This window comes from Camelus ferus, chromosome 7 (genome assembly GCF_009834535.1).
Source record: "Camelus ferus isolate YT-003-E chromosome 7, BCGSAC_Cfer_1.0, whole genome shotgun sequence".
Lineage (NCBI taxonomy): Eukaryota > Metazoa > Chordata > Mammalia > Artiodactyla > Camelidae > Camelus > Camelus ferus.
In genome coordinates this window covers 3,028,032-3,044,132 of record NC_045702.1, presented here as the reverse complement: position 1 = coordinate 3,044,132, position 16,101 = coordinate 3,028,032, and the positions used below count along the sequence as shown (strand labels likewise).

Sequence of the window (16,101 nt, the reverse complement as noted above, 5' to 3'; positions counted from 1 at the left end):
CTGAATTCTAAGGTGTCAGAAAGAGGGGTTTTGCTGGAAGGAGCTTGGCCTGTGTCAGTGGCCCCAGAGGCTGTTGCCCAGGACGGGAGCAGGGCTGCCCAAGAATAGCACAGGGGAGGCTGCACCTGCAGATCTGAGCTACCAGGCTCCCTCAGCCACGTGCAAAGGGCGTCTGTTTCAACCATTCTTTCCCATTGAATCATTTGCTGTTCTCAATAACTCGCCTGCCACATCTAAAGATTTTCAAGCAAACAAACCCACTTGGAAATGAGGTGAAAACACGCATGGTGCATCATTTTGTCAGGTGCCTTGTGGACCCGAGCGTTCATATCCTCGAATTGTTCCCCACACAGGAGGGAGTCCATAGATGTTGGCTGACAGTTGGAGGAAATGGGTTCATTAATAAAGCAGTATTATCTAGTAAGAAGATACAAGCGTGGGCCCCCACATCCATTAGACCAGCGACTCGGAGGATGAGACCTCAGGAGGGTTTTTGAAGTTACTCAGGTGTCTCTGGGTTGGATCTGGGGTCAACCGGCCCTGCCCCTCTTCACTTGCTGCCGTCACTAAGTGACCCTCCGGGATTATATCTGGAACTGAGAAATAACGCTTCTGGCTCTGGGAACACGTGACGGAAGTTTCCCCTGAAACGGTCATTTCCTTGTCATCTTGACAGATGCAGAGAAGTAGCGGCAGGTCTTAGATGAGCACGTGTTTGATGATACTCAGTAAACGCACTGTGCACTGAAGTCTGCACCACGGCGGTGAGATGGGGCCTGCGGTTCTGTTTTCTGAATTTGTCCCCAGAAAGGGGCAGTGATGCGTCCGCTCAGCCAGCGTCTGGGCTGGGGCTTGACAGGAGCGCCACCTAGTGGGCTCAGCGGGGAAGTTGCCTCTTTGGATTCCTGCATTTTGGAGCTGGGCTATGCGCAGTATGCACACGGCCTTGGACTTCCCGAGGAACTTCGGGGCCAATCCCAAGCCACGCAGAGTTAGAGGCATGTAGGCCGAACCCTTTCAACGGGGCCTGAGAGTCAGTCACCTGAGAAGGATCTGCCCACATCCCTGAGGTCAGCTCTGTTGTCGTTCACAGACCTTTTCCTAAAGAGAGACGCCGGGTGCCTCTGGCTGACTCCCCAGGGTGGCTGAGCCGGCCAGACGTTTGCAGCATGTGCTGTGCACCTGCGGGACCATGCTGGTCACGGGTTGGTCAGTGGAAAGGCACACTTCTCCCCTGCTGTCTCGTCTGGTCGGTTCTGTTTTTACATCACCTTCCTCTCTTCTCTGTGCTCCAGACTGTCCCTCCAGGGCGCTGGACGTTGGTGACCCCAGCGTAGATGAAACATCATGGCAGCCTAGACCAGGAAAGCAGCACTCAAGGGCCGCAGGAGGGGTGGTCATCTGGACCTTAGAAAGACAAGCCTGCCCTGGTCACATCTGTGTGATCACAGCCTCATTGCAGCATGACTTACTTACAGTGAAACTCACACTTTTTAAATGACAAGTTTTCATTAGGTTTTGCCCAACGGGAGCAATCACAGAAACACCTGCGCAACAAGCTAGGGCGCGTCCCCATCCCCCCGAAACAGTCCCCCGTGCCCATCCCCTGCCCCCTGTGGTTGCCCCTGGCATCCATCTCTATAGTGCTGCCTTCTCTAGAGTGTCTTCTGTACGGAGCCATACACGGGGACCTGCGTGCCTGGCCTCTTCGTCAGCATCGTTGCTTCCGGGATTCACCCACGTCATTGCCAGCGTCCGTGGGTCATATGTTCTGTTGCCGAGAAGTGGTCCAGTACATGGATAGCCCGTAATTAGTCTGTGCCTTCACCATGTGACATTTGAGTAGTTTCCAACCCGGGGCTATTACGAGTAAAGCTGCTGGGAACGCCTGCATACAGAACGTCTCACAGGCTCATGCTTTCTCTTTTCTTGGGTAAACAGCTAGGAGGGAAATCGCTGGGTCGTACAGATGTATGTGTTAGCTGGTAAGAAGCTACCACATTGTTATCCAAGGTGGCTCTGCTGTTTAGACCCCTCTCTTTTAGATTCACTACCCTGTAGGGCTGGGGGTTTTGACCCCCATCCTCCATCTGGTGCCCGAGGGAGGCGCCACCGTGCCTGCCTGGTTTCCCTCCCAGGGCAGAGCCTGTGCCCAGTGCCTCTCCTATCCTGACGCAGGCACTCGGGGAGCCCTTCCAACCTGGTCCCCACAGCTGTTCCCTTTGGAGTGCTCTGTAGGTGGCAGGGCAGTGGGGAAGTAGGCATCTGGCAGGACAGGAAGTGAGCGGGGGTGGGGGCAGGTTGGAAACTTCCGAAGAGGCTGTTCACACGCAGCCCCCGGCACAAGCCTCAGGGCCGGTTGAGGGGCTCCGGCCTGAGCATCGCTCACTTTCTGGGCAGATTTGGGGGAAGGGATATTTTTTTTTTTTTTTTTTGAGAACCTCCCCTCTTGGAGGTGAGACCAGATCCAAACAGGTGCACATCCCAGTGACATGTCCTGACTGTCCTGCGTGTCCTGGGTGTGTCTGCTCCTTGGCAGCTGAAAGGAAGAGGCCCCACACCTGGACCTCCAGCGTCTGTGCAGCAGCATCCTGCCTTCTGCCCCGGGGCTGCCTGTCTAGGCGGTCAGAAGGGGAGGGTGCGGTGGGCTTTTGTGACTTTGGTCTCCATTTTTCTGTTGAACCCTGATGACAGCACCATGAAGACACCAGGCAGGCAGTGCTGCCCCCCCCCCCGGGAGGGGGGGGCGATTGGTTTGCAAAGTACAGCCAACCATGCTGTGTGTTGGACTAGTAAGTATTTATGGAGCTGCTAACAATGGACAGAAGAATGTGAGCTGGGGCATTTCCCCGCTGAGGATGCTGCTTCCCAGGCCTGGGAAGCACAGAAATTTAGAGGCGCATTTAGGAGCCAACTGGATGTAGTTTTTAAGCTGCTGTGTCCACCAGCTGAGCATCTGCTCAGCTTTCGTCCAGTTGAAGTTCACTCCCAGTCCAACACCACGTCTCACGACGTCCTGCCATGGACTAAGCTCGTCCCCGCCGGGCTGGCTGCTGACGGACGGACGGCGGAGCACAGCTCGCCAGCCGGGGCCAGTCGAGCGCAAAACTCAGGGCGGCACCGCGCGGGCCTCAGGGCGCCAGGCGCCGCCCCGACGGCCTGGCCGTGCGCAGGCTGCTGGGCTCCTGTCCAGGGCCGAGCCTTCTCTCCGAAAGCGCAGCGGCACGACCCGTGTCAGCGCGCCCGGCCCTCACGGTCTGCAGACGGGCAGCTCAGGGGGGCGGGCGGGGGGCGCAGCAGGCCGAGCGTCTCGGGCCGGGACTGCCTCGGACCACGAGGAGCCTTGAAGGAGCCCCCGGCTTGGCTCTGCGCCTGCCGGAAGCCCCGGGGCCGGACGAGTGTCTGAGGCGGAAACCGCTTCCCAGAGCCTCGTCACGCAAGACGCGACTTTGAGCAACGAGAGTGTTTCAGGCCTGGTTCTGTAAAGACCCCCGCGGGTGAGCTGAAAGGTCCGCCATGCCTTCGGCCTTGGGAGGGGTGACAGGCAGGCCTGCGGTCGGCGGAAGCGGGCGAGGAGCGGCGCGCGGGGCGGCCCTGGAGCCAGCAGCGCGTCTGCGGGGCAGAGAGCGGTTTCTGCAGGCCTCCCGCCCGGGCTGGGCTCTCCACCCGGGACCGGGGGCCCGGGGGGCCGGGGGGGCCGAGGCGCTGGGGCCTGTCGCCCTCGCCTTGCTGTTAGCTGATCGGAATCGTTTCCGCTCCGAAGATAATTTCCCGTCTGTGCTGGTCCGCGCTTTGTGCCTCCTGGTTTATTGCTTTTCATTCCCTGCCGGAGCTGTTGGGGGTTTGATATTGGCTGGCTTCTCGCGGTTGTGCTCTTATGGTTATTGTTACTATTTATTATTATTTCATAATAAATAGAAAACATATTAAATGTTTTAACATTTTTAAATATTTAAAAAATATTTTAAATATAAAATAAAATATTAAAATAAAATAAAAATATATAAAATATTTTATGTATTTTATTTAAATATATTAAGTATAAAAATAAAATAAAAACAAAAGATATTTTATATATTTTATTAAAAATATATTAAAGATAAAAATATATAAAATATTCCTTTTTATTTTTATTTTTATCAATATACACAGTTAAATTGGTTTAAAATAATTCCGTGAAGGGCTTTATCAGTGTCTTCAGGTAACAGACCCAGCTGTCAGACAGAAGGAGCAGGGATCATCAGGTCCGCAGGGCACAGAGCCCGGGAGCCCCGCCCCTCCATGCATGTAGAACGTGTGTGGTCAGGTCCTCGGGGCTGCATGGAGGTGCTGTGACCTCCCAGCCTTCCCGGGTGTTCATTCCAAGAGCCACGAGCAGCCCACATCATCAGAGTGCAATTCATTGAGATGCAGATGCTGGGTATTTAGCTGGACCGGTTCTCAAGCTTTGGTTTATTTTGAAAACATCTGGAGAGCTTACCAAAAAATGCATGTTTCTAGGATATATCCAGAACAAAGTATATTAGATATGATTCAGTTAGGTTGGGGGGGACAGAAAACCCAATATAACAAAGGCTTTTACGGGGAAGAACGTGCTCTCTTGTGTGGGAAAGTGCAGAGAGGAATGCCCAGCTGGTGCCCACAGAGTCAGGCACCCAGGCCACCGTGTTGCTTCCCCACCCGGCAGCCTCCACCTCGCGCCCCTCGGTGGCTGCTGCAGGCCCAGCCATCACACAGAATTCTCAGCTAGCAGGAGACGACAAAGCGAAGAAGGGCACACCTCCTCCATGATCGGGCACTTCCTAGCAGTGAATTTAGAGCAAGGTCTCACCCACCTTTAAGGGAGGTTGTGGAACAGAGTCCTTGTGCCAGGAGAAGGGCAGCTACTAGGGGCCCAGGAGGGGTGTTTTGGAGAACAGAAAAGGGGAAAGCGTGACAGCCCACTCTCTTTAGTACACCGGGGGTGGAGACCAGGAATCTGCCTCTTTTAAGCAGCTCGCTCAGTAATCGTGAAGCGTGTGGTCTCTGGACTAGTCAGAGAAGCCCCAGCCGGCTCGCCCCGCACCTGTGGCTCGTTCCCACATGCCAGCCATCAGCCGTGTGGCTGAACAAAACGCTGACCTCACATGAGCCATCCAGTTTATCCTCAGCGCCACCCGAGAGGGCCATTTTATCGTCCCCGCTCCAAATGATTCCAACACCTTCTCCCAAATACTTGACAGTGCAGATATCAGCGCCCAACATGTAGGGAGAGAAGGTAAGAAAAAGTGAAAAGAGGGGCTTACAGACAGTGTGAGGCGGGTGCAGGAGAGGGGGAGAGAAACACACGGGGGGGAGCAGTGAAGGGCCGGGACGGGAGAGGCGCCGTTTGAGAGCGTCGGTGGGCGCCCCCCCCCCCCACCGCGGGAGGCTGCTGCCGTCCCACCTCCCGAGCAGGACACTGGCTCATCCGTGTGGGGAGAGAAGCTTGGGGTGTGGGGGGCTCCTGCCTTTCCTAACCGTCTCTGCCTGTGGAGAAGGGCTGGCGGGGCCAGTGGGACTGTGGAGAACGCGGGGAGGGGCTCTCCTTTTGTATACGTAACTAAGACATCTGCGCCTCCGATGACACCGTGAAGATCCCCTTGTCCCAACTGCCTCGCACCAGCCCCCAGTGTTCTCTTCTTCTTTTCCACGTACTCGGGCCGGATGTTCCAGCTACTTGACTGGATGTCAAACTACCCCAAAACTGGGTGGCTCACATCTCACATTTCGTTTGTTCATCAGTTTGCCATTTGCATGGGGCTCACGGGGACAGCGCGTCTCTGCTCCAGACGGTGTCAGCGGGGGCCGCCCGGGGCCGGGGGCGGGACTCATCATAAGGCTGCCCCTGCGCGAGCCGGGCGGTTGACGGCTGTCAGCTGAGCTCTCAGCAGCTCTGTTGGCTGCGATACCTGTGTGCAGTCTCTCCACGTGGCCTGGGCCCCCAGGAAAGAGGACCCAGGTGCGCGCTGCTACCTTTGGGTCTCATCGGAGCAGTATCACAGCGGCTCTTCCGCCGCCTTCTGGTCATCGATGCAGTCAAAGCCCTGCCAGGTTTCCTGGAAATAAACTCTGTCTTTGGATGGAAAGCACCAAGGTTTTGAAAAAGCATTTTGGGACCTGAAATAGTGTTGTGGCCATGCTTGGAAAACCCCATTTACCGCACAGGCCAGAAAGATTTTGCTGAGTTTTCTCTGTAATTTGCATTTTGAATATAATAGGTATACACAATATGCAGTTTTTAACTAGACCCACACCCTTTGTTATAAGATGCGGATGTGGACTTTCTTGAAGACCGTGGGCAGATGTATTACCTGGGAGAGCCCTGCTTCCACTGTATGGAGGGCAGCCTTCCTTACCCCAGCTCTCTGCAGGCTTAGATGGTGAAATAGTCAGGGTTCCTTCTTAGTAAGTAAGGCTCGCAGCCTCCCGTCCAGATATGTGTGGTCTGGACTTAAAGAGTGTGATTTCTTACTGCTAAACCCTTCATGGCAAATCTCCAAACCGTCTACCATTTCTGCTGCATATCCCATCTCCTTGGAAGAGATGATGGAAGAGAAGGGCAGGTGGGCCCCTCAGTCCAGCAGACTTTCTCCACTTGCGTCCAGAGGGAGGAGTGGGAGCTCAGGCTGGCTGCCTGCCACTGTCGCCCTTGAGACTGTCCACCCTGGACAGGTGGGAAGCGTGGGAATCCCGATTCAGGGAGCACGTCCTGAGGAAGCGTTGAGAGCATGAAGGCGTGCCACTAGGTCATTAGCAGAACAGAAATAACCTTGAACCCAGGGTCTGCCGGTGAGGCTTAATGCCCGGCACGGCCCCAGGGAGTGCTGCTCTCCTCCCCTCCCCTCCCCTCCCCCTCCTCCTTCTCCCCCCCCTTCCTGTTCTTCCCTGTTCCTCCTCCTCCTCCCCTTCTCTCACCTCCACCCATCCTGTCCCAGCTTTATTGAGATGTAACTCACACACCATGCAATTCATCCATTGCAATTGTGCAGTTCAGTGGTATCTCGTGTTTCCCAGAGCTGTGTGGCCATCACCTCCTTCGACTGTGGAGCGTTCATCACCCCCAGAATACGCTTCACCACTCAGCTGAGGCTCCAGACCTTCCCCGCCCCTCCCTCGTGTCCTCCTTTACAGGGTTGATTGAGCACAGTCTAGACATTGCCACAGAGCAACACATGAGGCATGAGTCCCCTTTTGTTTAAAAAATCTCTCCACGTGACTCTATTTAGTACTTACATTTATGATCACGCATGTAAAGTGTCCCTGTAGGTTGGGTTGGGGATACATGGTAAATATCTCAGAATGAGCCTCCCCCAGCCACTCAGCGAGCAGAGCATCTCTGCCCCAAAACGTCACCGTCCAGATCTTCCACGAGGAAAGGAGCGCCTGGTACACCGTAGGTGCAGGACCCCCCTTAAAATAAATAGTAATGCATGCACTGTGCGGGCCCCTCCGGAAGGATTTGTGCCTGGGAGAATCCCTGCCTGCAAGGACGTAGCTGTGTGATGTGAGGCACGCGTGAGAAACGGGGACGCCAACCTGTAAGTGGTGCCTCGCTCTCAGGTGCCACGAGCCTGGTCATCAGCGACAGTGACTGCATCCTGTTCGGCCACCCATCCACCCGTTTACTCCCTCTTCTGTGAACGCACGTGGGTGTCTGCGACGTGTCAGGTGCTGTTCTGGGGCCAGGCATGTACCTTGCATCTTTATGTTACCCGCTGTGCAAAGCACGGGGGAAGACTCAGAGAACACTCATCATTCAACATTAAAAACGCTGTTTTTGGCGCCTCTCACCGTGGTGGCTTAAGGAGCCAGAAGAGCAGGTTGGCTGTTCTCCTCCAAGTGCTGTTTTGTGGGGAAGCTTTTCAGTCCCCTGAACTAGCTCAGGAAGATAAATGGGTAAACTCTGCTGCACTGAGTTCCTCGTCAGAACCCCACATGATTTATGCCCTGTTTTGTTTATTGCTCCAATAAGCAAAATCAGAATGGATTGCATGACCATTCTGAGACAGAGTAAGTCCAGATAATTTTATTCTTCTTTCGTCATTTTTTCTTCCCGATCCGTCTCCACCCAGGAGATGATTCATCACAGGGCCTACCGCGGATTCTTTAAAATAAATGAGTGAATAAAAAGAAAGACAGAAAAATGGGGGGGGGCACAACCCACCCACAAATAAATACATACGTACCTTTATGCATTTTCTCTCTCTCTCTCTCTCTCACACGCACACCCTTCAGAGTCATCCGGTCCCTGATGGAGGATCATGTGATGACAGTGACCCCGGTCTGGGGCCTCGGGCAGACAGCTCTGCGTGGTCCTCCATGGTGACTGGGCATCCAGGCCCCTCTGCTGAAGGACCTTGCTCCCCAGGAAGCAGCGCGGAAGCGCAGGGAGGGTCAGCAGATGCAGCTCCCCCGGGCTGGTGTCTGGCCTTCTCTCTGACGGCCTTTCTCCTCTGTTCCGCAGTCAGTTGGAGATTTTTTTTTTCTCTTTGACCAAAGCAGGAGATTAATCTTCAAACAAAAGTCAGCTGTGTGTCCTTGACCCAGTCACTTGCCCTCGGGGCTTCAGATAATCTCAGTACAAAGGATGTACCAGTTTCCTGATGTTACAGTAGCGATCACCACAAACCCAGCGGCTTCAAACAGCAGAAGTGGGTTCCCTCCTAGTTCTGGACACCAGAGTCCGAAACTGAGACGCCAGTGGGGTCGTGCTTCCCTGACACCTGCGGGGGCACGCCTTCTCGCCTCATCCCGTTTCTGGGGGATGCGGTCAGTCCTCGGGGCCCCTTGGCTGGTGGTGCGGCCCTCCCACCTCTGCCTCCGTCACCCCTGGGTCTTCTCCTCTGTGTCTGGCCTGTGTGTCCTACCCTCTCTGGCATAGACTCCGGATCCTGGATTCCGATCAGCCTCCCCTCCTTTTCGAGAATGACTTTATCTTAATATGATGGCATCTGCAAGAGCCTGTTGGCAAATACAGTCGCACTCAGGTGGCAGGGCTGGGACTCACCGTATCTGCGGGCACAGTCTGACCCACAGCACGTAGCTTCGGCTCCTTGATCTCTAAGACGCCTGCAGCCTGTTCCTAGCTTGCATGGCTGGGCGGACTGTGGTGCCGCCACCAGGGTAAAGGGACAGAGGACTCTGTTGCTCTCATGTCAGGGATGAGGACTCCTGGGATGTCCACGTGGAGATGCCCTGTACGCCGTCCGAAGTCTGGGGAGAGGCCCGGGCTGGGGTGTGGGGACGGTGCTCCTCGGAGTAGGAACAGAGGTTAACTGTGAGTGAAGGAATCCCCTGGGGGGAGGACCAGGTGCTGGCGGTGGGAGCCCCAGACACTCACGTTTAAAGAGAAGGCAGAGGTGGAAGAGCCCACAGAAGGAGAACTTGGTGATTCACTCGAGCCGTTTCAGCTTCACGTGGGATGGAAGCCACGTTCCATTAGGTTGAGGATGGGTTGGAAGGTCAGACAATGACCCCTGCATGTGACCTACTTACCTAAGTCCGGGTGAGAAGTCAAGTAGGGGTGGGTCATAAAGGGTGGGGATGCTACGTCAGATGAGGTGTGTTTTGTTCATTTCCTCGTTACGCTTGTTTTGTACGTAGATGGGAACGTCCCCCCGTGGAAAGGAGTAAGAACCAGGAGAGAGGTTGAAGGTAGAAAGAGCAGACGGGGCAGGTCCTGGGGGGCCGGAGCTGCGCGGCAGTCACCCCTCGCAGGTGCGCGGAGGAACCTGAAGCGCGCATCGCTGAGTGAAAGAAGGCCGTCTGGGAGGCCTGCACTCTGCGGTTCCAGTTCTGCGACGTTCGGGGCAAGGCCTAACTATGGAGACAGTGAAAAGATCAGTGGTTTCCAGGGATTTGGGGGCTGGACGGGTGGCGCACAGGGGATTTGTAGAGCAGTGAAGCTCTTCCGTATTGTGGACACATGACACTGCATACCTGTCCAACCCCACAGAGCGGGCAAGGCTAAGTGAACCCTGATGTAAACTGTAGAATTTAGTGAGTAGTAATGTATCCATCTTGGTTCGTCGGTTGTGGTTGTCACAAATGTGTCACACCAGTGCAAGAGGTTCATAATTCGGGAAACTGGAGGCAGGAGACACCAGGTATCTGGGAACTCTAGTTTCTGCTCAGGTTTTCTGCCCTGGAAAATAAATATTATTTAATTTTTTAAAATAACTAATAAAGGTTTCCCAGAAATGTGAGTGCAAAGGAAAGGATTTGATGGTTCTAGGCTGGAATGGAGAAGGGGGTACAAAGAGGGAGCCGGCTTCGACAGGAAAGGGGAGGCCTCATCCTCTGAGGCTGAGGGGAGGACAGATGGGTACCCATGTGTGTGGATGGAGGGAGCACACCTGTCGTCTGTAGCAGGGAGCCAGGTGCCACCTGAGCCTTCCTGGAAGCAGACTAAACATGCAGGTTTATTGAGAATAATGCCTGTGAAAGACCAGTGGGACAGCAGGCAGGATTGGGAGGGAAAGGCTTCAGGCCACAAGGACAAAGTGGCAGCTGCAAGGCTGGGAACAGGATAGGAAGCAGGGTTCGGCCTCAAACGCATGCAGATCTTGTTACGGGACCAAGCTTGGTCCGCTCGCCCGCGTGCAGTAAAGCCAGTCTACTGACCCCGGGTGGCGGTGAAGGAAAGTGCAGCGTTTATTGCAGGAGCCAAGCAGGGAGTCCAGGCAGCTGGTGCTTAAGAGACCTGACCTCCCCGAAGGCTTTCAGGGAAAGGTTTTTAAAGACCAGGTGGGGAGGGGGGCTGTGGGTGTGTGATCAGCTCGTGGACGTTCCTCTGATCGGCTGGTGGGGAGGTCACCGGGAGTCAACATCAGCAGCCTTCTGGTTCCAGCCTGTCTGGGGTCCACGTGCTGGGGGGCAGCAGGCAGTTAACTTCTCCCACCCGGTGGGGGTTTCAGTGTCTGCAAAACAGCTCAAAGGACGCGGCTCAGAATGTGCTCTGTAATATGATCTGAGGAGGAGCTAAAGTTCCTTGACGTCGTGTGATGGCTGAACTATTATCATTTCGTCTTGCTTGACTGTTTCCCTTCTTTCTGCATTTTCTCACTTCTCTGATTGAATGCAATCTTTCAAACTCAGGGAAGCCCTAGGAGACTAAAGGTTTTCTACAGACAAGAGGCAGGAGGAGGACGTGGGTGGGGGTGGGGTGCTCTGTTCCCAGATGTCCCCGTGGGGTCCTGCTCGGTTATAGTGTGACCACCTGGGACAACCCAACGGGGAGCTCAGAGCAAAGATGGCCCATTGAGGACACCGCACTGGGTGGAAACGCCCCAGGTCCCCTGCGGCAATCAGTTACCGCCAGGGGCTGCCCGAGCAGAGCGGGACCTGGCTTGAAAGCTGTCGCCGCCTCTGGTGATGTGAGCAGCGGGGGCCCAGCCCACCTTGCAGGGAGCAGCAAGTCTCCCAGGAGGGTGATCAGAACTGGGCCCCCTCCTGTCTGTCCCGCAGGTGGGCCTCTGCTTGGAAGAAGGGGGCAGCAGGTAAAAGGGGATGTGAAGGTACCAGGGAAGACTGGAGCCGTCGTCGGGGAGAACGTGAGTTGTGCTGACTGGAAGGGTCAGTGCCCAGCGAGGCTGGGGACCGCAGCTGGCTTGTGCCCTTCTCTGGGGGCTCCAGGGGTCTGGGCGTTTCTGTGAAGGAGGCGGGTTGAGCATGAAACCAAGTTGGGTGTCTGCTAGGCTCGTGGGAGTGAAGCCATCAGCAGGAGATGGAAGCAGAGGATGAACCATAAGAGGGGAAGCTGGAAGAGAGGACGCTGAAGTCCACTTTTAACTCTTTTAAAAGGTCACTTTTGAAGGTCACCAGTCAGGTATTTTGCTTTGAACCTCAATTTGGGTTTGAAGTTTTCTCATGATTGAAGTGTAGGGGGTGCATTTTTGGCAAAAATACTGTTGCTGCCCCACCCGAGTTGGTCCGCACAGGGGTCCTCCTGCCAAGGGGGCGAGCGGGGCTCAGAGGCAAAGGAAAGCTTTGTTCTTTGATCAGCGCTCAGAGCAGCGGGCGGTCCCGAGCGCGCGCCCCTCCCCCCACAGGCCGTGGGCGGGGCGGCTGCGCGGGGACTGGTCCGCGGGAGGGGGCGGGGCGGGCCGGGCCGCTGTGCTGCGCCCGCTGCAGATGGCGGTGCACACGGCCCGCCGCCACCGTCCGGGACTGAGTGTCGTGTGCAGCACTTCTGCACGCGGCCCGCCCAGTGCAGGCGTCCGCACCGCCACTGCACACCAGGAACTCTGGTCTGAGGTGCTGGGTGCGAGGCCCCTTGTGGGCAAGCGGAGCTAGACTAAGCACGAAGGAAAAGGAAAGGTTAGACCGTATTTAATTATCCAGATTGCACATTTGTTCCCCGGGAGCTGCAGTGGGCTTTGTGGGCGACGAGAGCAGGTATAGGATGTTCTGCTTTCCTCGGCGCCCTTACTGAAGGCTCGGGGTGCTCTGTTTCCTTCTGCCGACGCCGCCCCGGTCTCCCGGCTGCCTTGCTGTCTGCAGGGTTCCTCCCGGGGAAGTCGGTATTCTCCCCTTTGTGGTGGGTCAGTGTCTCGGGGGACATGCTTGGACACATGCGAATCCTGTTTCTCTACAAACTTTCGCCCCCTCATTTTAGGACCCGCCAGGGACCTCGTCTGCAACGCTCAGTACTGGTGTTCATTCAGGGCTGGCACTCCTACCTTCTTTCCTTTTACGTTTATTAATTGGAATTCTGTTGTGAGAAAGAGCTGCAACCACAAGGGCCTGCTGCCGAGCTCGGGGAACTGTGCTCAGTGTCTTGCAATAGCCTATAATGAAAAAGGGCACGGAAAGGAGTGTAGGTATGTTCACGTAGGGCTGAAGCGTTGTACTGCACACCAGGAACTGACACGTTGTAAACTGACTATACTTCAGTAAAAAATACACAAATAAAAATAAAGAGCGACTTTCCTCCCCCGTTTAGTTATTTATTTGATCATCTATTTGTATCAGTGTAGGTTCATGGATATTTATTTCAGTCTATGGGTTAACCCAGGATTATCATTTGTTATTTTGTTGCTCATATCATTCCAACTTTGGCCATGAGAAATTCCTTTAGGTTAGCTTCTGCCTTCTATTAACAAAACTATCTTTTTCAAGTATTTCCTTACTTTCTGGCCCATAAAGTGTTCCAGATTCATCCTGCCTTTTCCCTTTTCCAGCCTGGATGCAGTTACTTCTCTGGGGAGCCCTGCATTTTTTAAATTGGAAGACGGTGCTTAGAGAGCAAGATCTGGGCTCTGGGGGTGCTCATTGTTACCGGGGCTCATTGGCTCTGGGTCTCTCCATGAGCAGAGTAAGGACTTACATGCGCATATGCTAACCCGTGGACACACACCTATCTGTATTTCGGAGCTACATATATCACCATTGGTTTATACCAATACCTCTGCTTCCAGTCCAACATCACACAGTTTATTTTAGCTTCACCCTTTCCTTGTAACATTTGTCTCCAACAGTGAGAAGTCTGGTCTTCATTATCTCCATTATGTTTATGTGTTTGCAGAGCAGTTTATTTCTGGTGCCTACATTAAGTAGTTTCAGAGTTGCCGCCCACACCCTGTGAGAAATACGTTTACTCACCAGGTGACAGCAGTTCTTCTTTGCCTTCAGGTGTATGCCCTCAGGATCCTGCTTCCCAAAGTTACTTATGTGGGTCCTTTGCTTCCCAGCCCCCTCAGTGTAGTTTTGTGCTTCATTTGTAAAAGGGGGCTGTTCTGTTGTTAGTGTTTCTCTTCCATCCTGGGCTCCCCCACATCCTGGCTGTTTTTAGTTGTTTTATTTTTGGAGCAGGTGAAGAGACGTGAAACCCTACTGTGGCCCAAGACAGGGCATGATACCACAAAATACACCCAGAGGAGTGTCTCTCCTCTCTCGTCCCAGCAACCCGGCCCGGTCCCCCCACCTTCCCGCCCATCCTGCGCGTAACCCAGCTCTGGTTTCTGGCTTGTGCTCACCGCATTTCTTTTTTTCACAAACAAGGAGACACCGTGTATTCTCTTAGATCCCTTTCTTATAGGGTGGATTGCACACTGCAGATATTCTGCTGGGCTTTGCCTGAAATAACCCTGTCGTGGAAATCACTCCGTATCGGTCGATAGACACTGTCCTTCTTCACAGCTGTACCGTGTTCCATTGTGTGTATGTGCCCTAGTTTATTCAAACACATACTGTTTACAACGTCTTGTAATTACAAAGCTGCGATGGATGTTGGCTTCTGCATATGTACTTTTATGTTGGGGGGTTGTGCCTGTTTGCATCCTCACCAGCAAAGTGTGAGAAACCTGTTTCCTCGCCGCCTCACCGGCACAATGTGTCTTGCTTTCCTTTGTTTCTCTTTTTTTTTGGAGGCGGGAGCAGTTTTATAGGTGAGAAATGATAACAGTATAGTTTCCATTTGTATTTTTCTAATTTTTCACCTATTTGCATACTTTTTAATACATTTGAGGACCATTTTTCTATATTTTTGTGAATTATCTGGCTGAGTCTTTTTCTCGTATTTCTTTTTTTTTTTTTGGTCTTTTATAACCTTACTAGAGTTCTTTATGTAAAAGAATATTAGTCATTTCTCCGTGATATTTGATAAAATACTTTTTCCCGGTTTCCCAGTTATCTTTTGTTTGTGATTTTTTTTTGATCATGCAAAATTTTTTAGTTTTTATGTAATTTATCGCTGTTTTATTTGATCACTTTTGGATTTTGAGTCACCCTTAGGAGGCCTTTCTACATAAGGTTAGAGAGGAAATCACCCGTGTTTGTAAAAATATTTTGAAATATTAGAAACATAGAAATGGTAAGACTTGTTAAAATTCATTAGGAACCTAGACAGTTAAGACCCCCACTTTCCTCTTCTAACTGCCTGGGCGCCGGGCGTCGGCCTTCCCAGCGGATGCCTGTCGCCTGTGCCGTCCCTTCCTTGGCACGCACCACCTGTCTTCAGGTCCCCCTGGTTTCTCCACACCCACCCCCACGCCGCCTAGAGCTGCCTGGGTGCGCTGCAGGCCATCCCGACCTCCCCAGCACTTTTCACTCTGAAATGTCTTCTGTTTGGTCTTAAAGGTTTATTAAGCATTGACTTTAGAATTTTCTACTGACCCAAGCCCTGAGTCAGCACACCCCTCCCTGTTTCACCTCCCTTCCCTTCTTGCCTCATCTCCTTGCTTCAAGCAACTTCTAAAATTCAACATCGTTCTTTGCCGAAGACCATATGAATGAGCAAATTCATGGCTACGTCTCCTGCCCCGGAAACGGTGCCGCCCGGTGACGGGCTGGCCTGCTCCTCAGAGCATGGGGGTAATTCTCCTGGGGAGCCCCACCATCCGAAAGAAACAGGAAAACCAGCCTTTTCCACGTGTGTAGACAGTGGCAGCTACAAAACTGACTGAAAGGTTTAACGTCTATAGAGCTGGTAGGTGGTTTTTTTGGTTACGACTTCCGTTCATTATGATCTTTATTTAAGTGCATAGATGGGGCTTTTTGCATGGTATTTTGCAGATCAATAAGTTAAGAATGAAAAGTGAGGGATGTGTAAAAGCAAAGAAGTCCTTCTCTCAGGCTGCCCCTCCTGCTCTCCTCAGTGTCTCTGTCTTTGTCTCTCTCGCTCTCCCTCCCATCAAAAACCAAAGGGTGGACCCTGTCCTGAGACCACTGGTTTTGGAAGGTCAGAATGCCCTGGCATTATGCTTAGTTTGGCTCCAGGAAAGCCAAAGATGGGATCTGTTACTATCTGGGTTGGGCACTGGTGGACCTGTTTCAGCTTCGTGTAAATCATGTGCACATATACACACACTACCATCTGAAGGAATCTAATGGGCGCTGAACGAGATGGATCGTCTGATAACACGAGCCCCTGAAAGTGGTACCGTGGAAGAGAAATGGGCGAGCTACCGCTGAAGGGAACTATCACAGCGTCGCAGATTCTTGTTTCCCACCGTTTGCTTTGTTTCTTTCCTCTCAGGGATCCGCAAAGTCTAGACCCCCCGGAAGTCAGCGACGCGAAGCTTCAGTACGCGGGGTGGGGCCCGAAGGGTCAACAGCTGGTAAGCACGTTGCGTTCGGTGG

The 16,101-nt window shown here is 53.3% G+C and overlaps 1 protein-coding gene across 5 annotated transcripts in view; it reads left to right on the top strand.

Moving 5' to 3' along the window:
- Positions 1–16,101, top strand: part of DPP6 (dipeptidyl peptidase like 6) — an 846,041-nt gene that overhangs the window by 685,092 nt on the left and 144,848 nt on the right. For all 5 annotated transcript variants that reach the window (XM_032483043.1, XM_032483045.1, XM_032483041.1 and 2 more), the window contains exon 7: positions 15,998–16,079. In XM_032483043.1, the coding sequence (XP_032338934.1) occupies positions 15,998–16,079 (82 nt within the window). The remainder of the gene's footprint in view (positions 1–15,997; positions 16,080–16,101) is intronic.